Source organism: Cervus canadensis, chromosome 8 (genome assembly GCF_019320065.1).
Source record: "Cervus canadensis isolate Bull #8, Minnesota chromosome 8, ASM1932006v1, whole genome shotgun sequence".
Taxonomy (NCBI): Eukaryota; Metazoa; Chordata; class Mammalia; order Artiodactyla; family Cervidae; genus Cervus; species Cervus canadensis.
The window spans coordinates 61,560,102-61,583,806 of record NC_057393.1 but is presented as its reverse complement, the minus strand read 5'-3'; the positions used below and the strand labels follow the sequence as shown (position 1 = coordinate 61,583,806).

At 39.4% G+C, this 23,705-nt stretch overlaps 1 protein-coding gene across 3 annotated transcripts in view; it reads left to right on the top strand.

Moving 5' to 3' along the window:
* Positions 1-23,705, top strand: part of LRMDA (leucine rich melanocyte differentiation associated) — a 1,119,641-nt gene that overhangs the window by 895,671 nt on the left and 200,265 nt on the right. For all 3 annotated transcript variants that reach the window (XM_043476453.1, XM_043476454.1, XM_043476455.1), the window contains one exon: positions 9,186-9,270. In XM_043476453.1, coding sequence (XP_043332388.1) covers positions 9,186-9,270 — 85 coding nt within the window. The remainder of the gene's footprint in view (positions 1-9,185; positions 9,271-23,705) is intronic.

The window sequence follows — 23,705 nt, the reverse complement described above, 5'->3', positions numbered from 1 at the left end:
AAAATTATGAATATATACATGTACATAACTTTTTGTAATTTTATGTATATAAAGGTTGATTAGTACACAGCTTACAAATAAAATTAAATATATAATCCTTTTGGTTATAAATTCTAGTCATCTAATGCAGTCTTACCAAATATTTTTGGTTATTTTAGCCAAACTTTCATATCTATTGCCAATATAAGGTTGCAGTTGATGAATAAGTATAGTTCTGACATGAGCATCAATTATATTCTTTTCTTACTATGTCAGAACTTTACTCTTTTGTGAATGGCATGAGCAACTTCTTTACTGAATCAGATAATAGTTTTTGAATATTTGAAAAATATTTCCTCAACTTTTTGGTGCTATTCACAATGTAATGGCTACAGACACAACATAACCTTTAAGTTTAATCTGAATAGTTCATATTTTCCCATCATTTTCTTAGGTTTAAAAAATCAATAAGATAATTAACAACCAATTTGTAGCATTTGCCAATTTCTGCTGTAAATAATTCTATCATGGCTGATGTCAGGCTACCAAAGTCACATCACTGAAGAGTTGGGAAGAGCTATGAAGTGGTATATATTATATAGTATTTCTGCTATGTAAATATAATAGACATGAATAATTTCCAGAGCATAAGTAGTAGTAAAGTTTATAAAAGAGAAAGTGCTGAGTTTGGTTATATATTACCTTTACTTTTAATATTATTTATCTAATCACAAGTATATATAATTGAATTTTAAATAACAACTGTGTTTATCAACTTAAATATGTCATTCCTGAAAAGTTAACCATTGGCTTTTGTGAGCTGGTACAGGTTGACCATAGATACTATTAGCTATGTCAACCCCAAAGGCTAAAGAGATCTGAAGTGCTCTGCATCTATGTTGCATAGTCAGTTATTATTTTTTTCAGTTATTTTTAATAAATAATGGTTTTATTAATATGTCAGACCACAAAACACACTGCATATTCACATGAATTTAATCATATCTCAATGCAGGAGATGTACGAGATGCTGGTAAAATCCCTGGGTTGGGGGATCCCCTGGAAGAGGACATGGCAATCCACTCCAGTATTCTTGCCTGGAGAATCCCATGAACAGAGGAGCCTGGTCAGCTAAGGTCCACAGGGTTGCAAAGAGTTGGACATGACTGAAGTGACTTAGCACTAGCACTAGAAATGTATTGCTTATCTTAGTATATGTACTAAACACAGGAAGGTTTTCTTCTCTAGGCACCTTTGAACATCAAATTCATTGCAGAATGGTTGGGATTCAGGCTGTGAAATCAGGCTGTGTTAGGTGGAATTCTAAATTCTCCATATACTAGCTGAATGCTCTCAGGCAAGTTGTTTAATCTCTCTAAATCCCAACTGTCTTACTTATAAAATGATAGTAATAATGATATTCCTATCTTAAAGTTGTTGAGATAGTTAAATGAAAGAGTGTGCTTAAAATGACTCCATATAAAGAGTGCCCAAGAAATGTGACACATATACATAATCATATATAGACCCTCATTACTTGGGAATTGTAAGATATTACATTCTGTTTGAACATATGACACAAACTAAATCCTCTGCAAGGATTATTGATTAGCAGCAAAGTATTAACTTGTGTTCCATCATATTTCTGTGGACAAAGATGACTGTTTCTTTAAAGATAGGATGTTCTACCTTTAGAATTACCCAAGGTATTAGTAAATTCTCGTTTGATAATCCTTTCTTAATGCTTGGAGAGGTTGGTTTGTGAGGAGCTGCAAGGCATTCACTATTAATACAGATCTTGGTCCCTGCAGCCTTGAATCTGACAGTCCTGCAAAAGAGGCCAGACAAGAGCGCCACTGACAGCAGGAGGCAAAGTGGAGCAATGGCCAGGAGAGGAGTGTCATAAAGACCTGGGGTCTCTGCTGTCAAGAGGTGTGGAACTGGTGAAACTCCTTGGAGTCTGAGAATCAGACTGACTTGGTTTTTAATCCCACTGTAGATTTTAGAACTGTATCACCTTGGGCATGTGACTTATACTTTCTGGGTCTCAATTTTCTCTTTTCTCGGATGAGAGTAGTAATAGGATATACTCATACACTGGAAAGCCATTAGACTTAGAAAGCATTTAGGAAACATTTGTTCCTATCCCACTCCATGCCCCCTTTCTTTTCTGCCCCCTTCTTCCTCTTTAACTCCTATGCCCCCTCCTTCTGTCACGCCTCCTTGTCCTCTGATGGAAGGGATTGGAAAAATCAGTTCAGTTCAGTTCAGTCGCTTAGTCATGTCTGACTGTTTGTAACCCCATGGACTGCAGCATGCCAGGCTTCCCTGGCCATCACCAACTCCCAGAGCTTGCTCAAACTCATGAGTCGGTGATGCCATCCAACCATCTCACCCTGTGTCGTCCCCTTCTCCTCCTGCCTTCAATCTTTCCCAGCATCAGGGTCTTTTCCAGAGAGTCAGTTCTTCGCATCAGGTGGCCAAAGTAGTTTCAGCTTCAGCATCTGTCCTTCCATTGAATATTCAGGACTGATTTCCTTTAGGATTGACTGGTTGGATCTCCTAGCAGTCCAAGGGACTCTCAAGGGTCTTCTCCAACACTACAGTTCAAAAGCATCAATTCTTTGGTGCTCATCTTTCTTTATAGTCCAATTCTCACATCCACACATGACTTGGAAAAACCATAGCTTTACTAGATGGACCTTTGTTGGCAAAGTAATGTCTTTGCTTTTTAATATGCTGTTTAGGTTGTCATAGTTTTCTTCCAAGTAACAAGCGTCTTTTCATTTCATGGCTGCAGTCACCATATGCAGTGATTTTGGAGCCTAAAAAAAATAAAGTCTGTCACTGTTTCCATTGTTTCCCCATTTATTTGCCATGAACTGATGGGACTAGTTGCCCTGATCTTAGTTTTCTGAATGTTGAGTTTTAAGCCAACTTTTTCACTCTCCTCTTTGACTTTCATCAAGAAGCTCTTTAGTTCTTCTTCGCCTTCTGCCAATAAGGGTGGTGTCATCTGCATATCTGAGGTTATTGATATTTCTCCCAGCAATCTTGATTCCAGCTTTTACTTCATCCAGCCCAGCATTTCTCATGATATACTCTGCATATAAGTAGGGTGGCAATATACAACCTTGACGTACTCCTTTCCCAATTTGGAACCAGTCTTTTGTTCCATGTCCAGTTCTAACTGTTGCTTCTTGACTTGCTTACAGATTTCTCAGGGGATAGTTGATGGCAATTGTTTTGTTTCACATTAGCCCTGGTAGGATTTTAATTTTTAAATATTTTAAACCGCCAAAAGCAATGGCACCATTAAATAAAGTTTAAAAATAAAATCATTGCAAACTACATTGTTCACAAAAATCTTTCCATCTTTGCCTATTAACTTTTACCCTTTTATCCATTGCAAATATTATGTTAAAAATAGCAACAGATGTATCAATACTATTCTTATATCTACTGTGTTCACTTAATATTGTGTAATAAAAATTTTGCATATTTATTTTATATTTGGTTACTGTAAATAATTATGATTATTTCCATAATGTTCAATATTTAGATGGTTTTATTTTTTTATTATATAAATATATGCTAAAATATTGGAAACCACTGCTCTTGATGACTGAAAAGGTCTTTTACAGTTCTTATATTCTATGACTTGATTATTCGTGTAAAGGTCCAAAAAATGCCCAACCTGTAGTCCTTCTTTCCTTTTTTGTCCCATAAGCATTTCAGAACTGCAACTCTGTGCCTAATGACCTTTTAGGCACTGGCAGAACTAGAGCCCCTTTAGATCAGATAAAAACAATGGCAAACTCAGAGGTGGTTTTGCCTGCAAAGGGCTTCCTGATTCCAGAGAGCCTTTGGTGCAGCCCTCCACCCAACCCGCCCCTTCCCTGAGGGACTTCTGCTCTGAATTACGCCCCCACCCCACCTCCTCAGTCAGCTGAATGCTGGGCTCTTGCTCTGACTCTGCCTTTGGCCCAGTTGTATCCTTTCTTGGTGTCGTGGTTCCTGACTCACCCTCATCCCTTTTTACCCTTTATTTTTCTCTCATTTTTGTTGGCATCTGTCTCTGGACAAGAATATAGTTGCTCCTGTTCCTCCACCTTCCCAACACATTGCGTCTATGGTGGAGGCTTCCTGTCTCCACACTGGAAGGCATGGTGCCTCTACCTGTGAGCAGGTCAGAAGACTCCATCTTTAGACTGGTTCTGTGGCTTTTAATTTAATCTTTGAAATGCTGTCAAGTCTTTACTTCTGCTTCTGGCAACTTGGCTCGTGCTTTTGTGTTGAATTATAATCATGGTATATAGTTTTCTCTTTGACATTAAAATGTTTTATTCATTCAAGCATTATGCATTGACATCTTTCTGTATTTCTGGCAGCATGTTGGGTACCAGGGTTAATAGTATAGTTAATCTCAGAAATTTAATAGAGTTAATCTTGAAAGCACTGTTAGTATGAAGAAGAAACAAGCAAGAATGTAATTACTGATCCATGTGTTCAGCTGTCATCATAGAGGTTGGGGTCAAAGTTCTGGATGATGCAAAATATGGGGATCAGGCTATGAGTTGCTGACCCTTACTAACCAGCATTAATCATGATTTTTTTTTTTTTTTTTTTGGATGAGTTGGGAATGCAACTAAGGTCCTGATTTTATTTTTCTTGGTGTTCTCTGCAAAGGGCCTGGCATATAGTAGATGGTTATTAAATCCTTGATAACTAAATGAGTGATGCTTTTTCTTATGAGAGAAAATAAATGTTTTTAGAAGAGTCAGCTTTATACCACAGTTTCAGGGAATGAATTGTGATGAAAAGCGAAGATTGCTTTTACTTGAAAGAGGCTGACAAATTTCCCAGACCTGGGATCACTTTATGCAGTGTATGATTTAAGGGTGAGTGAGCATGCCAGAGCGCTCCACTTGAGCTGAGTGATGGGGAATGAGATGTGGAGCTCTGGTCTTAGATGGTATTTTGTGAAAAATAGTTGGAGATTTATGGCTATTAAACAACTTTGTAGCTGCCCCCTTCTTGTTTCGAAGCCTGCCAAATATCTCCTCCTGTGGTCTGTATCATGTTCCTTCCGGGCATCCATGATATTCAGACATATCCACTGGAATGCAGGTTTCTGTGGAATGCACCCAATGGGAGGGGGCTTGAATTGTACACATTCATCTGAAGACATTTGTTTTCTGGAACCGCGGAATGAAATTCTCACTTTGCAAGTCTCTTTTACTGTACTTTCGTTGAATCTTTTCCAGTGAGGTTGCCAAAGTTCTACCTTCCTTTCTGCAAGATGGAAATTGCAGAGCACAGTATATTAGTGACCATTATCATTATTGATGTGAGTTTAAAAAATTATTAGTAACTCTCCAATTGTGAGTAGGAGACAAGTACAAAAACCTACATATGCCTTGGCCAATCTTAAGTAGAAAGACTTACCAGGTAGAATGAGCGTTTTAAGCCTTGGCATGAAGTGGGGGATTTATATTTACTGCTATTTATCAGCTTTTTCTGTTCTGTTGTTACATTCAGTAGCTTAGGAAGAGTTAGAACTGGGATATTTCACCAAAAAAGCCAACCAGAGATGCCCTTAATTCATGTTGTGCAAGTACTGGAAAACTTAGAGAAAGTGTCCTCTAATTATGGGTTTTCAACATAGGATGTATGGATTAGGTAGAAACAGAAGCCTGTTTTTTCAATTTTCATGTTTAATTTTGAGAAATTAAAAAAATGTAGAAAAGTTTGAAAAATAACAAGCACACTTAGTTACCCTACAGGATTTGTATTTTCTAACATGTTGTTATTTTTTTTTTTTTCAAGTGTTATGTTTCAATAAAAGAAATAAACCTTACGTGTAAAATTTCAGCTCCCCACTTTCCATTAGCCCCAGTTCTGTTACTCTGCTCTCTGGTAGGGGCAACCATTTTCATGAATTTAATATTTAACTTTTATATTTTTTAGATCTTTCCATATACACATGAGATCAAAGAACTACACATTTACATAAATAGTATTGCACTGCATTTATCATTTTGCGACTTGCATTTTCACTTTGCATTAAATTTTTAGACCTATTCAAATTGAGATCTATAAATCAGCTTTATTGCTCTTAAGTGCTAAATATTATTCTGTCATATGAATATACAACATTTTATTTATCCATTTTCCTCATTGATAGACATTTGAATTATTTCCAATTTGTTCTGTTGTAAATAATGCTGCAATAAACATTGTTTTATGTTCCACCTTACAGACCTGAGTAAAATTTTCCATAGTGTATATATTTTAAAGGGAATTGCAGTACCAATTTTCAGTTTTATTAGATATTGCTAAATTACTCTCCTAAGTGGTTGAACCAATGTACATTCCCACTGGCAAAAGATGAGAGGTTAAGAGTTTTGTTGCCCTTGGTTCTCTATAGCACTCTTTATAATGAGACTTAAAAGTTTTCCAACTATGATGAACAAAAAGATTGTATTTTGTTTTAATCTGAGGTGCCCTTAGGGCTAGTGAATTTGAGCATCTTCTCTTTTATTTATTGGCCACTCAGGTTTTCTCTTCTTTGAAGTGTCTTATATTTTTTTGTCCATTTTTATTATATTTTTATTTATTTAGAGACATATTCTGAATGCTAATATTTTATTGCAGATGTTACAAAAATCCTCTAATGGGGAGATTCATAAAGTAAAATGTGAAAGTGTAATTTTTTGCCATGGTTGGTTAGAAAATTTGCCAAGTACTTAAAGATTTGAGAATTATTTGTAGTTCTGAGGAGTCTGATTTACCCCAATTTTCCTGATCCCATTTTAGGCATATCTGCTTTATCCACATAAAGGAAAACATTATTTAAAAACTTCCACTAATGTTTTTATTATCTCATTCTTGATATACTATGAGTGTATTGCTTCAGTTTCAAGGGGAGTTCTTTATTCAGGGACAGGTAATGTGAAAATTTAAGACACTGTCTTGTCCATTTCTTTCATATGATGATTGTGCTTTTCTGAATCAAACTTCTAAGCATAATTTTCAACATCACTATTAAAAAGATCACATGGACTTCATTTTGCTAAAAGTCAAGTCAAAGAACTGGTATTTAGAATCTTGGTTTGTAGCAGTTTTTCCAAACATCCAGACACGAAAGTGTCACCAAAAGGTATAGTTTGCAAAATTGTTCCCTTCGTGGATTCTTTTCCATGACTTGAGTTTATAAATGGACACTGAGCAGAAAAGTAATTAAATGCTAGGCATAGAATGATGACTGCAAAACAGAACTAAAGCCACACAATTTTTGCTTTCACTAAAACTGGAAAGAAAATGTAAATCACTATTTTACTCTTGGTTAGAAAACTTGAATGTTTTGCCCAGTCAGAGATATTTGCTGAAAGGTAGTTTCTTCTAGTAATTTTAGGAAAAGCTGTCATCAAATTGTCAACAGCCCAAATTGAGATTACAAGTACCAAGAAACATCACAATATAGCAACCTAAAACTCATCCTGGATTTTCAGGCTTTTTTAGCAATGAGATGGAGCAGGAACATTGACAGGGAGAGAAGCTCTGGCCTCTTGCAGAGGAAGTACAGTAGATCTGTGGAAGGACAGCCCCCGCCTCAAGCAGGAGCAGCATATGAATAGACGCCATACTTAGAACATTATCTTTGTGGCTCATTGATCAAATAAGGAAGCCCTATTGCTCAAATAGGGATTGCAGGAGACCTTGAATGCCAAATGGAGAAGCACCTGGTGATTCTAGTGTTTGAATTTTAATCTAATTGCTGATTGTTTTATACGATTACAGCATCTAAAAAAGTCTTTAGGTACTTTTTCAAATGTTTTTCTTAGCAACTGAACTTTGATCTTTCTGGACCCAATACCCTTGGATCAAGCTTTAAACACAGTATATTTCTTTTGCTGCTGGAGTTAAGTAATGCTACCCAAAATCTTTCTCTACCTTAGGGACATAGCTTCTGCTTTTGCATCATTCAGAACTCTTTCTCTAAGTCTCTACTGAAAGCCGCTTAATCAAACATCTCAAATGTCAGAAACAGGGTTTAAAGGGTTTTTCTAGCAAGTAGGTCTAATCTCCTACTTAGTTTTGATTCCTATAATGTCGATAATCTCTTTGGAGAAAAGGCCTGCTCCTACTAGGGCAAATATATCCCATAGAATGCATTTCCTTTTCCAGAAAGAAAAATGTAGCATTAATGAAATTTACTTTTTCATGAAGCCTGGAAAGGTTGTAAGCTTAGGATTTTGATCCTAGCAGATGTTCTTTTTAGGATATTAAAAAAAAAAAAAAAAAGGGGGGGTGTTTGATTCAGAAGTCTCAGTAAGAATTGCAGTAGTGATGCTTCGTGTTCCACACTACCTCACTCTGAATATGACATACTGGTCAGTAGCCCTGAGTGACACCTACTCTCCAGGTGTGGTCTTTCCGCACACCTTAGCCCCCATGGGTATAGCACTAATTAGAGAAAGAGAAAGAGAGCAGCCTGGGTCACACCATATCAAGGTGGATGGTTAAAGCACTTTGCATGTAGAAAAAAAAGCATCTTCACAGATAGATTTCATATCATTTTCTCTCAGCCCTCCAAATGGCAAAGTTTTGTTGATAACCATTGTACTTCAAATTTCAGATGATTTTTTAGTGCAATTGTTAAACGTAGCCACAACGCCAACTGCAAGGTCTTCTCTAGGGTCACTTCATGCTTCTTATGTCTTCACCTTTCCCCTGTCTCCATGCCACTGGGCCCAGTAAACCAGCCCTGTTTGTCCCATCCACCCTGCAGGCCAAGCTCAGCCTCTTCACTGGTTTTGTAGAAATCTATGTACAGTAAGCGTTTAATCTGTGTGAATTTTGGGTAGAAAGCTATTGGGGAATAACTGTAATAGAAATCTAAATCTGCATCATTTCCTGCCCTCAACATCTCTTTTCCTTCTCCTCCTCAAAATTCCACTCAATAAACAAACCATCGCCTTGTCTCAGATCCCTTCCACCAGTACAAGTCCCTTCAAAGCGTTATATTTGACCCTACACTTACCAAAATATTATCTCAACAGAGACAGCTCTTGCTTCCTAAGAAGAGCCTTGGTCCGTAACATGTTGTCCAAACCCAGATCCCAAGGAGACAAGTTTGGTAAACGGAAGGGTTTAGTGTTTGGCGTTGCTCATGTTGCTGTGTTTTTTTTTTTTTCACACAGCCCTCCAGTGACAGAGTTGTTGTCTCTCCTAAGAGCCACTACACACCCCTGCCTTCTGCTTCCAGGGAACTCACCAGTCACCGAGGTAGGAACCCTGCTTTTTACTGCGCTTTGTGGCTGCAGGGAGAGATGCCGGACTGTGCGGAGCTCGGGGATCATTACGGCTTCCTCGGCACTTTGGATGGAGCAAGTGCTTTTCAAGTCCATGATGAGAAATCATACCTGTCAAGCCTAGTAATTTTGACTCATATTAAATAGAATTTAGTGGCAGTCTATTAGAAGGCAAATAGTCTATGGTGGAATATAATTTTGTGATTTTTTTTTTTCTTTAAGCAAAGATATTATCACACTTAAAAGTTACAAAGGAGGTCATTACCTCCAGAGAAAGTGGCAGAGAGAAAATGGGAAACTCACTAATATTTGTAAAAGTGTCATTATTTGGGAGTATTATAGTTGAAATCTGTAATTTCAAAATGAGTGAACTCTACATTACAGCTAAAAGGATAGAATCAATATGTAGTTTTCCTTGAATTCTCTGATCCTTGAAATTTTAATTTGGCTTACCCAGCTCTTCCAAAGCCTTGAATTTCTATTGTCATCTCTAGAGTCTGCAAGGAATGTGGTTGAAACATGCTTTATCTCCAACCTGGCTGTTTAAACCAAGGACCATGTGATCACTTTTGTTGTAATTGGTTAGGACAGGAAGAGGCCATGTGATATAATTTGTTTACCCCTTTTTATTCTGGTTATGACCATAGTCATATTTCATAGTTATGAATCTTCCTTCCAAAGGTAAGTAAGAACAGGCTTAGGTTGAGGGCTCTACATACTTTTAAACATCGCTTCCCCAAGCAGGAAATTCCCCTGTACATTCAAGGGACACTGAAGAAGGGCTATTCCGGCTTTGTCCTCCAAGCTGCATTGCAGGATGGGTTGGGTAGGAGCCAAGTCTGTAGAGATTATCAGAAAGTGATGGAACTGGCCCTCTAGGGAGACATGGGGGCTTTGGGTAAATGGCACACTAGCATTCTGTAGGATCCCAGGTATCTGTGACTTGGACTTGTGTTTTCTGTTTGATGTCTGGATTCAGTGGAGTTGGTTTAATTAATTAATTAATAATTAATATTAATTAAAACATAATTATGTGTTGGTTTAATTAGGGTTCAGTTGTGATTCCATTCTGGAAATGTTCAATTTGTGAAAATCAATTTTGCTCAAAGTCAAGTAGCATAAATAGCTGCCAATGTGTTTTGAGGGGCATGAACAGATCTCTTCTGAATATTCTTATGAAGATTTTGAGTATATCCCTTTAGAGACTGTTTTTCACAGGGGTGGGAGGTGGGGATTCCTCTACACAAATTATTATACCCTGTCTAGAAGGGATAACAAATTAAGCCTTGCATCATAGTCTCATGGATTTATTTATTCGTCTCTTGTATTTGAATTGATTGAGTTTGTGTTGATTACATGAATAGGAACTGAAGTCTCAGAGCCCTCAAGCCTGCTTCAGTTCATCTGGCCATGAAATTGAGATTTCACAACAAAAGGACCTGATCAAATAAGTGATAGTCATCAGTAACAGGGCAAAGGTCATCTGTCATTGTAACAGTGATATAAAAAATCTGAACCTTGAAAAAAAGGAATATAAAACAATAAGTTTTGAAGATACTTGGGTAATACTTGGGATACGGAAAAATGCCTCATGTGGTCTGAGTTAAAATAGACACTCTTGAATGACATCAGAGTACAACACCAGTGGAAAAAGTGTTATTTAATGGAAGCCAAGACAGATGTCTTGATTTTCCTGAGCAGTTAATACACATTTAATACATCTGTTGCCTAATCATTGCTAAGTACTTGGTTGTTGAAAAAGCAAGTCAGCATCATGAAGTGATGGTCAGGTCTTTGGACTTATGGTCCTGAGGAGACCAGAAAGAGAGAACCAAAGACGCCCATTAGGCTGAATTACTGTTGAGCTGATATGTGTAGGGAAAATATGAGACTAATATATTTCAGCTTGGCATGAATCATGCAGTGACAAATGAGGAAAACAATAGTTTTCAGCACCAGAATGAAACCACTTAATGACATCTTGGGTTTTTTTGTATTTAAGTTAAAGAAATTATTCTAAGTTTCTGATTCCTTAGATCACCAAACTCCTTGAGTGTCATTTGTTAATATTTCCATGGAAACAGCCTGCAAACATTTATCCAGAGAGGTACTTCCACGTTATAAAGGCAAATTACACCAGTTGTTTCCCAGGTGAAATCCTCCATGATGTCTGAACTCAGTCTGTAAAGTCCTAAGTGGAAATTCTATTTGTAAATAATTTTTGATTCATCTGGTTCCCAATCTCTTTTCATTCCGCACCAGCGACTACACAAACTGGTAGGTAGTAGTTCATGTACAAATTGCTATTTTTCTATACATGCCATTTTCTCTGTGCTTGTCCTTTTATGTAACTTCCAATGTCGAGTTTGATAGACCAGAGATCCATGTCCTAAGAACTGTAGATTCAAATGCAAGAGAAGTCTGAGCTCAGAATAACGATTAGGAGTCAGGGGACTCTATTTTTCCATCTATAACATATAGATAATCCAAACCTCCTAGAGACAGTGATGCCCAGCGCTTTATGCTCCTTCTGTGAGATTTTTAGTTATCATACCTTCATGGAATTTCCCCCCTTCTTTATCTCCTTTGTCGTTGTTCAGTTGTTAAGTCGAGTCCAATTCTGCGACCCTGTGGACTGTAGCACATCAGGCTCCTCTGTCCATGGGGATTTCTAGGCAAGAATACTGGAGTGGGTTGCCACTTCCTTCTCCAGGACCAGAAAGTGAACCTGTGTCTCCTGCACTGGCTGATGGATTCTTCACTGCTGAGCCACCTGGGAAGCCCTTATCTCCTTTGTGTAGTTGCTTATATTCTGCTTTATATAACACAGGTCAGGTCTGTGTATGTCTTGAACTCTTCAGAGATGCACAAGCTCCCTGAAGGGCAATATAGATTCTAACTCTTTTCTTTCACATCACTAACTCCTACTCAGGTATAAACTGAAACACCACAGCTCCAAGAAAAGCTCCTCTGATCCTGCTCTATCCATTTGCATTAGGTCAGTTTTCCCTTTTCAGGGGCTGTTTTCCTGGATGGCAGCTTTTGGTGGAGATCGGGGTGGGGTGGAGGTTGGAGGTACTGGTGTTTGTTTACTTACCGCTATATCTTCAGTGCCTGTCACAGGACCTCCTACTTAATCAGAGATCCATAAATATTTGTTCAGTAAATGATGAGTGATAGAAACCCAGGGGGAAGGCGGTAACTTTGGTACCTCTTGTTGTTATCTAAGTACCTGGTTGCACATAAATTGCAAGGTAACTTGATTGCATCTGAGGAAGGAGACCCATCTGCCTTTGGGGGTGAGCACATACTGAAGGGAGAGGCCAGTTTTATAAATGGCAGACCTCAACTCTGTTGCTTTAAAAAACCCAAGTCATCTTGGACGGGAGCTTTATCTGTTGGTTCATTGCCAGACAGCATTTAGCCATATTGCATAACTTCCAAGTAGATAGTTATTTTGAAGTCTTAGTTTTCAGACTCTGGTGTTTTGATGATGGAAAGGAATAGGATGAATTAAAGCAACTTATGGAATTCTTGTGCTAGTACAGAAGCTCTCAGAGAAGGGACTGGACTCTCAATAAGATGCAGGTTGTGTAAAGATAGAGTTTTAGAACAGTCTGCTTAAAATCTCTCTGAGAATTCTCCTCTAGTTCTGAGCATGTCTTCAGAATATGGGGACATGGTGCTGTATCAGTGATGCCAACTGCTACCTAGTGATGGTCTGCATGCTACATCTTCAGTGGGTAGCCACATTTATGAGGAATGTTGAAATGTTTGTTGGAGAAATGTCTCTTTCAATATATCCTGGTCATGGGATATACCCCCAAAAGCCATATATTGCTACTTTTTATCTAGTAGCTATTAGAAATAGAATTTGCATCTTTATTAACCATTGTGTCTTTTGGGAAAACATTTCTATTTAGAGCAGAGACCATCAATACACCCAGTAAGGTGGGGAGAGTAAATATTACTGTTCTCATTTAACAGAGGAAGATACCCACAACAATTACTAGGGAAGACTGAATCACTCAGCAACACAGGAAAGGAAAAAATCCAGAGTCTGTATCCTTGGATCCCAGGCCACCCCAGATATTTACCCTTTACACAGGATACGTGAAGCAGATGCAGGATTCATTGTGGCATTGTGCTGGGGGAAAGAGGAGAGAACATACAGGAAAAGGCCCAGCCTGGAGCTGTCCGCTGTCAAGGGTGCATTCCCAAAGACTGTGACAAAGTATGGCATCCTTGCCTGTTCTGTCAAAAGAACTTCCTGTTACGCCTTTCTGACAGCCTTTTATAAAAAAAAATTACAAATCTATACATGCAGAAGCAGAGACAGTTTGAAAAATGCTCTGGTACCAGTCTGAATTCAGACAGGGAAAATTTAATGCACACTATTCAAATTATGAAAGGCTTTAATGTAAGGAATGAGAGGCTTACACATGCAGGAAAGGACTGGCAGGGAGGGTGTCACCCCAAGTCTCAGCTCTGAGACTTGTGATTCTTAAGAGCTTGATGACCATTTCTGTGCCTCTCAGAAATCCTTGGGCATCTCCTACTAACTTTCTCAGCCTGCAGCATTCGGTTCTTCAAACTTTATGGACTACCCACATGTTGCCCTGCCCCTTCTTTCTGGATTTCCAAATCATACTGTCTCTCTCTTTGGCCCACACTAACCAAGAACCATGCACAGAGGGGATTTTGGGAAATGTAGTTTCTAGTTTCTGATCCACAGAGAAGACCTCAGGAGTGGATAGTGGCAGTGCCCAATTAAAACAGACAAGTTGGCACATCTACCGTAATCCTACCTTGCCAACAGCTCTCAGGTTGAGAGTCTCATTCCAGTTGTTTGCACACACCCATTTTGCAAAATAATTGCAAAACCAGTGAACATCCCTGAATTATTACTCCCCCACCTCCCAATCTGGAAGATGTACCACAGTTAGCTTGTCATATTATGCACTGGACTTTAAAAGTATGAAAGAGAGCAAGAATCTGAGGGAATCTGTTATGAAAACTTGCTTGGGGATGATAACACCCTACTTCTATCAGTTGTTGGAAACCTTGCCATTATTTTTATTGACACAGTTGTAAGAAGCTCATCCTCTTCTCCAACAGGGGCTTGGTCTATTTGTGTTGGGAATTGATTACTGGGACTGTCACAGAGTGATTTACATAGCAACTTATCATAATTAGTTATCATTTGCAGTTTCCTTAATGTGCATTGCATTTTATGCTTAGCAATTGATTTTTCTGTATTTCTCCATGAAGCAGCTCGATGAGTGTCATCCAAAAAAGAAGAAAAAGACAGAAAGAAAAACTGCAGGCATTTTTTATTTTTATTTTTTAAACAGTTTTAGCTTGAGATATCATAAAACACATTTTCGCAGAAGTCGTAAATGCAGAGAGTTTTGCTTTAACTATTTAAATAAGCCAAAGTGAAATGAATCAGAAGAAAATTAAATGGATATAAATGAAGATGTGTCAACATAGGTGAAAATGTTTGGGATGGGGAGATGTTGGCCACAAAAACTGTATGCCAGCAAGCAGAATACTTCCAGGAAAGCTCAAGATGGGGCTGCTTGATAACCAAACTTCATCATAATTTGTTTTAGCTTATAGGATTTGAAAACAGTCTTTCTCCTTCAGACAATTTAAAATCCTTTTTCTATTTTTCATATTTCTACCATCTTGCTAAGGTCAACCCACAAGGAATGTGAAGGCTTAAGTAGACTTGATCATTATAAATGGAATCTACACAGAATAATAGCGAAGACTCAAGGAAAATAGGTGTATTTATTAGCTGAACTCTTACCAGTTCAGCATCAAGAAGTCTTCTTGCCTATTGCTTGTTGGTTTTCACTGACCATTTAAAAAGATGGAATTAGCAATCCCATGGTTATGCTGACTCTGCCAGGTAGTTCTCACCTAAGATTAGACTCATAACCAAGGTGAGCTGTTTATTTGTGGCCTTCTGTTCTCCCAGAATATTTTGATTACTTTTTCAAGGGAGCTAACCGTTAGATGATTTCTCAGAAAATGTGACTGATTCATTGAAGATTCAGAGAAACATGATGGATCTAGCTTTCCCCTGTGGAAAGTATATGAAAGCTGTGGATAAAAAGAAACAAAGATGTGGGCAGGGATAGCAGCAGGCGAAAAAGAGAGACAGAGAGAAGAAAACTGAAAAAGAAAATGAGAAGTTGGCAATTGATGTGGAAGCACTCCTCGCCAAGGGGGACATGGTTGGTCTGTGGGTCCTGCCAAACAACTGCATAGTCTTGGCTCCCCTGTCTCAGATTCTGTGTGCTGTGGCTTTGCCCTGGATGTGTGGGGGCAGATTGTGTTGATTCCCTGTGCAGAGCTATTATTAGCATTTTCTAATTATGTAAAATACTTTCCTCTGATGACATTTTCAACAGAACCCCTCACTTTAGTTTTTTCTTCCCTTCATAATGCTTTTATGGGCCTAGAATCTTGGTGGAAGTCTCAGATGCTGAGAGATGCTAAAGTTTCCTTTATTTAATCGAGGTGACTAGTGATTTGACAGTAGTGGTTGACAGGTTTATTTTATCTGTGTGGCAGCGGGAGTCTATTTTCAGTGTGTGCACTCTGTACCTAAGTAAAAGGACTTTACTAAGTGCTGAATAAATTGTACTTTCCTTTGATTCTAGACCTTGCTGAAATGGTTTAAAAACTCTAGTCTGGGTCATCAAATTCATCTCCTTGCTGCTTTGCAGGGTCAATAGCTTCACTCCGTGCAGAGCAATGCTGGGTGGATTGGAATGGAGGGTGGTGTAGATTAAAACTTCCGCATATATATAGATAGATGTGCATGTGTGCTCTCGCTGTCTGGGAAGCTGTCAGTGATGGAAGAGCAAGCCAAGTGGAATCTGAAGATGGATGAATCTGTTAGACTATTACCAGGACTGGCATGGACTTTAGCCAGGAACTTGAAGCAACCTCCTTTAAGCATTTGAAATCCATAGGGGTCCATTTCCTATCCTTTTTCTCCAAGGATGATTTTTCATTTGCAGTCTCCATGATTGCTTTATTTCTACTCTTTGGGCAGAACTGTGGTGCACTCATAGACACAAAGGGACTAGGGACTTGGTTCTTTCATTCCAGAAGCAAAGCAAAGCAAGAAAATGGACTCTTGCTCCACACTCCCAACAGTAATAATCCTTACCTCTGTAGGATGAGAAGTCAAAAGGATAACCCTTCCACCAACAGATGGACCAAATAAAAATAGTGGTAAAAATACGACCCTCTATTTATTTAAAAAAAAAAAAAAAAGAAGGAGAGTCTGGAATTGACAGAGTTGAAGATGAAATGTCCTGAAGTTTTGAAGATGTGGGCTGGTTTTTCTGCCCTCCATTGCAAGGGAAAAGCTAGGATGTGATCAGGTGTAACTCCTGAGAGGACAAATCTTGCCCTGAGCACCAACATTCAAGGAGTCCTCCAGTATGTCTTTATTTTTTATCCCCTGTGAACAAAGTATGTGTTAGGGTTAATGGAGAACTTAGAAACAGAGAACATGGTATATGTCATGTAAGAATTTATAGATTGATTAAGGATATATTAAAAATGAAGCAATGCCAACCAAACAGATATTATATAATAAAGAGTTGCCTTACTTGGTAAAGGCCACAAGTGTTAAAAATGCTTAGAAAAGAAAATCAGTAGAGGCTAGAGTAGTTAGGTATGACTGTTTAGGTGTTGTCCTCGAGCTTTGAAGGACAACTAAAGGTGGAGGGCAGAAGAAGGACATCCAGAAAAAGGAAATGGGTAAAGAAAACCTGAGGATAGACAGAACTCGGTGGAGGCAGGGACCCAATTTTGAAAAATTCAGAAATAAGTTTTCTTATGTAGAATGAGTTTGTGTTAGGACAGGCCTTGAACAGGTAGAATTTGAGTCTAGATTTGATTTAAAGCTCTGCTCTGTGGTTATTAATATGCAAGCAGTCTGCAAGGGGATTGGAAAGAAAAGAGCCAGGACTCGAAGGCCATTGTGGGATTGCCTTGAAGGGAGTGTGGCCCAGTTTTAGAGGCTTTGGATTTCTTGACACCAAGTTACGTGACTGCCTCTAAAGAGCAGGTTTCAAGCAAAGGTAATTTAGGAAACAACTTGAGAACAGATGGGCAGGACAGCTGGGCCAGAACACTGCCAGTGGAGCAGGGGTGGGGGCGATGTAAAGGGAAACTTACGGCCGCGGTGGAGTTGTGGTTTGAGGTTGCTAAGGGTTTGGTTTCAGGGTATCCCTGGCTCGGGTATCAGAGAAAATGGACAATCAATACTTTTCCTCCCCGTGTTATTCAAAGTATTTCTGATATTGCTTTTGAAACCAAAATTTAGAGTACAGAATCAATTAGGGTAATGGTGAAAAAATCGAGCATTTGATGCTGCAGGAATGGAGTGGCTGACGAATAGTGAAAGGTATATAAGAACCATTCTGTAACAAATGCAATTGGCTGACTTAATGACTGAATATACTCAGAGGTAGAGGGTACCAGAGAACAGACAGCTGCGAGGAAGCCAGCCTGCTTCATGGGAAGCTGCAGTCTCTGCCTATATCCCCTCTCCCTTCCCTCTTGCAGGATTCCCCACTGTCACTCAGCCATGAGCTATAATCTGGCCTGTTAAATGGAAGACTGCTGAAATTAATGTAGTAGAGCTCATGGCAACGGGAACAAACATATAAGAAGCAGGCAGGGCAGCTGCAAAAATGTGTTCTCGTTTGGACCTTCGGCTCAAGATGAGCTACATTCTTATAAAAACTAATAAGGGCCCAGGGTGTCTTATTCCCAAATCTTGGGTTTCTGGAAGGAGAGCTCTTTGAAGCCAACACTTTTGGTCTAGATCATTCTGCTGAGAGGTCTGCCCAACCTTAACTTCCCAGGCTTAGGTCTTCCCACTCATTTGTTTCCTCATCTCATAGAAAACTTTACCACTGCCTCAGGTTTTTTCCTCATGTAGAGCTTTTACAACCTTTTTGGAACAAATAAACAAACATCTGGAATTGTGTGGTCCATTTAATTAAAAAGTTTGCATTTGGCCAGAAATGGTAAAATCATGAAAAATGGCCTGTCGGCGAGCTCAAGAAGGCCAAACGATGACGTTGTTGGCTGCAAGTGGATTGAAATTGAGTGAGTGAACACCTGCTTGGTTCAGCCTTCTGTCCTCCTGTTCCCCCTTCCAGCCATTAATATTTACTGCTTGGGTCTTTATCCATACTAATGAAATTCTTGGTTGGGGTTGGTCAGGGGACGGGGCTGTTACTTTTCCAATAACTTGGGATTTGTTGGGATGTGCGTACTTTATGAAGGGTGTGGAATTGGGCTTTCTGCCTTCTCGGTTCCCTTAATCAGAATTCCATATGCTTCAGGTCACTGCAGGGGCCTATTTCTGTTTCTTCAATCAGTCAGCCAGTCATGGGTTTTTCGAGAGGAACCTTGTACTGGAGGTTGTGGGAAATGCAAAAGATGCTATGAGCTCTGCCTTCAGGAATCCTGTAGTCTAATTGGAGAAGGAAACCCGTACCCATGGAAAGCAGTGGTGAAGCTAGATCCAAGAGTGCAGGAAAGGGAGAGCTGAGTGAGGACGGAAGTGTGGGGAGGTGGCCTCGGATGAAGGTAGGAACTGAGTTGAAAGGAAATAGGTTAGAGAAAGCCAGGCTTGTCTTATCACATGGGAGTGGCCACTGCTAAAGAAAGGGCTTTATTCCTTCCATTCTCTGCTTCTAAGTGTCTAAGACCTCCTTCTCCAAGTCATCTTATAGATACCTAAAAACTGAGACACAAACATGTGTTTAATATAGAAACGCAATTTCAGAATAAATCTTCCATCCCCTACTTCTCTGCTCTTACATTTCTACCCAATTGTTGGCCCTACACACTTTGAACATAAAAGTTCTAAAGCAACGGCTGGAATGAAACAATCTGTATAGTTGACAAACTTGAAGGAATCCTGGAGAAAAGATGTTTCACAGTGTTAAAGAGAACTTGGGGAGAGACCAAGTGGAGTTCTTGTTTAATTTCTGGCCATAATCTAGGTGAGGAGTACATATGACAAGCAACCTTAAAGCAGGGGTTAGTTAGAATGATTCTACCTTTCTGATGCTGCTGCTCTGCAGGGCAAGCCTGTGGTGAAGTAAAATGTTTTGTTTGTATATCAAAAGAAGAATGTTGGGAGTATTTGGCTTTGCAGAATGTAGTGCTCTGATATGTCTTCAACTTGAGAATTTAATCCCAGGATAAAGTTATTCTAAAAAAAAAAAGAGCCTTTTTTTTTTAAATTGTTGTCGTTGTACAGAATATGAGGAAAGTAGCTGATGGACTGGAAGTACAGTGGGTGCCATTTAGAGTTGGCTCTAAGGAAAGGGTGAGTATGTTGAGATCAGGTGTGGACTGGCAAGGGAGACTAAGAAATCATTATTCCCCAATGCCTTTTACTGAAGGGTGTGCTCATCCATCTTTGAGAGTTGAATAGTGTAGCCTGAAGGAAGTGAAATGAAACTTAATACAACTTTCAAATCCGACCAGGATTTGAAACACAGATCCAGAGTTCTTCTTGTCAATGCTAGTTCAGCTTTTTTAATAAAATGAAACCAGGGTTTCACCTTGACCCCTCTGGACTTCTGCAGGCACAGACAGATACAAGACCAAGCTGGAAAAACACTCCTCTGTTGTCAGAGGAGTTCTTAGTCCTGGACTCTTTTTATTCTTGTGCATCTGTTTCTTTAAATACTCTCTGCAGAAGCATTAGCATGAAAATAAAAGAGTATAGCAACTTGGAATTTTCCATTTGTAGCTTCCTTAGTCTGTGGGGTCAAAGTTCTATCCTCAGGGATGCTAATGCAAACTCTGTGTACTGTTCCAGGGCAAATGTTTCTCAACTAAAAGACAAGAGGGGGTGGGGAGCCAGGAAAATAATGCAATGCTAATTCCCAAACACAGACTGCCTGGAGATTCCAATTTAAATTGTTGCTCTTTTACCCCTATTCCCACCCTCCCTGAAAGAAAAAAAAAAAAAAAAAAAAATCCTGTTTTGTAAGGACAGACATCTGTGTAAGAGCAATAAAGCAGTCTTCTCCCTTGTGGATTAGCTCTTTATTCCTTTATTTATCTTGCTGTACCTCATCAGTTTTTTCCAAATCAAGGAGAGTCAAAGAGGATAAGATGCTGTCCCTTTCTTTGTTTTTGATTAAAGAAACCCATATAACCATTCTCCCACACAACTTCTTTTTTTTACTCAATAGAGAGCTTTTCTTTTTATGTCTGATTTCTCCCTTTCTTCATCTGCTTACTTGGAATCTTCCTAGAACTTACCTCATAAGTGTACAAATCAAATAGCTGAAATCCCCTGGAGAACAGGTTAGTCAGGGAAGTGAGTGCAGGCATATCTAGGAGATTGTAAAGCACAGGAAGAATTAAAACAGCATAATAACATGTTCAACCGCCTCCTTTTCTTATTCTGAATCCCTAGAAGTCTATTAATTAATTAAACAAGTATCTATGGGTCATATGGGCTTCCCTGATGGCTTAGTGGTAAAGATTTCACCTGCCAATGTATATAGGAGGGAAAAGGGAAGGGCACAAGATTTGAAAGAATGACAAAACCCAAGGACACAATATTAGAATCAAATGTGTGGAAGATGGCAGACTAGACAACTTTGATTAGACCTTGATCCTCAATCAGCCTAAAGGACACACCCAGAGACACCATGACAGTTGCAAGGCACTGTCAAAAGAGCAGGAGTGGGCAGTGGCCCAATTCCTGGAAATCTCCACCCCTTCCCCATTTTGGGGAATAATCCTCCTGCTCATTAGCATTTGAAATTACCCAGCCCATAAAAACTACCCATGCCACATTTCACAGCTGCACTGGCCCTCTTCAACGGCTTACACTCTTGTCTATGAAGTGTGTTTCTCTCTGAATCTGAGTAAATCCATTTCTTACCTATCACTTTGTCTCTCACTGAATTCTTTCTGCAATGAGATATCAAGAACCTGAGCTTCATTAGGTCCTGAAACCAGATACTGTGGTTTTTGGCTGGGTTCGAGTCCCAGCCACATGGGTTCAAGTCCCAATCTGAGGTAAACGATTTCAAATATAGGAGACACAGCTTCAATCCCTGTGTCGGGAAGATCCCCTGGAGAAGGAAATGGCAACCTACTCCAGTATTCTTGGGTGGGAAATCCCATGGACAGGAGAGGCTGATGGGCTACTGTCCTTGGAGTTGCAAAAGAATTGGACACGACTTAGAAACCAGGGAACTGGTTCCCTGGTGGCTCAGTGGATAAAGTGTCTGCCTGCAATGCGGGAGACCCGGGTTTGATCCCTGGGTTGGAAAAATCCCCTGGAGAAGGAATTGGCAACCCACTCTAGTACTCTTGCCTGGAGAATCCCATGGACAGAGGAGCCTGGCGGGCTACAGTCCACGGGGTCGCAAAGAGTCAGACATGAGCGAGCGACTTCACTTTCACTTTAGAAATGAAACAACAAAATGGATCATACACTTTATTTCAAACACTGTTCTAAACATTAGGGATGGAGGGACAAATAAAGCAGACAAAAACTTCAGTCTTCAGAGAAATTACATTCTGGTGAGAAAAAGGATTGATAATGTTGACTAAAAATGCACAGCTTGAGAGTTGTGAGTTAAGTTTCATTTTGGGCAAAATGAGGACTGCAGCCTGGGAGATAGCACCTTAGATAGCTCTGAAAGACTGCCCCAATGAGGCAGTGGGGGAAGGTCAATAGATAAGATTTTGGTGAAGGGGGAATTCAGTGCAATTAAGCACTCATTTTACAAAATTTCTGCTAGTCAGGAGGGACTGATGTCATCATGAAGGTATTTAGTGCTTTTTAGATATGAAAAGATTGGGATTGGGATCATGAAATCGCTTCCTGAAATTATCTAACTATCTAAAGACCTGTTCCACCAGATTCCCTGGAGCACAGAGTGCTTCATTCCACCCTGAACTCGTTCAGGGGGTGTTGAAGGTCAACAATGCAGCAGCACAATCTCCACAGAGGTAGATGGCGAAATGCCCTTGTTGTTGTTCAGTCACTGGCAATGCTCTTGGCAAATGCCAATTTGTAGTTGACAATAACTAAGATTAAAAAAGAAAGAAAGAAAGAAAGAAAAGCTCCCCCTCCTTACCCCTGAATTTGTTAGAGTTAAGTCTATGATGAAAAGAAAATCAGGCAAAGGAGATAAGGGAGTATGTACTGGTAATTTGAGACTTGATAGCAGAGAAGCCATCACTGAAGAAGTGACACTGAAGTAACAACTTTAAGGTGAGAGGTGGGGACTTGAGAATATCTGATAGGAAAATTATTCAGGGGAAAGAAAGAGTAAGTGCAAGGCCTTGAGATAGGAGCATGCCTGGTGTACATGAAATACAGCTTCATGAGCCAGTGCGGCTGAGTAAAGTAATCCAACAAGGAAAGGTGGATTGCAGGAGTGGAGATGAAGTCAGAACAGTATCAGAGGTCAGGACCTGTAGCCTCTTGTAGGCCATTTACTGTGACTGAGGCAGGAAGTCATTTTAAGGCATTAGCAAATATGGTGAAAGTGATGTTATACTACTTTACACTACTCTGTATGGGGGAATTTAAAAAACTCTAACCAACAACTAATTGAAACCAAGAAGCAATACTGTTGTTGATCAGAAACTATGTAGACTTTGTGTAAGATGGATAGAATTGAAAGGGTTAACCACAGCCTAAAATAAATGCAAGAGGGCTTTAAAATATAAGATTAGCTCCAGGAACTCACTAAGCACAGGGAACCACTGGAAGTTTCACAGCAACAAACAAGGTCGGTCTCTTCAGTGGGTGGAGACACAGGTCGACTCATTCATATGCCTTCCCCGTCTTTAGTTCAGGCATAGCTCAACAAAGCTATCTCCAAGCCAGAGCAGTTAGTATGAGTGACTGGAAGAATAAGTAGGATCACAAGAGTCGGCACAAATGTAATAGCCATAGTGAGTGGGGATGGGTCAGTTAAATGACAGAGAACTCATAGATTTGGTTTAAAAAAAAGGAAATATGGCCATATGACCCAGCAATCCCACTCCTGGGCATACACACTGAGGAAACCAGATCTGAAAGAGACACGTGTACCCGAATGTTCATCGCAGCACTGTTTATAATAGCCAGGACATGGAAGCAACCTAGATGCCCATCAGCAGATGAATGGATAAGGAAGCTGTGGTACATATACACTATGGAATATTACTCAGCCATTAAAAAGAATTCATTTGAAAAAAAAAAAAAAGAATTCATTTGAATCAGTTCTAATGAGATGGATGAAACTGGAGCCCATTATACAGAGTGCAGTAAGCCAGAAAGATAAAGACCAATACAGTATACTAACGCATATATATGGAATTTAAAAAGAT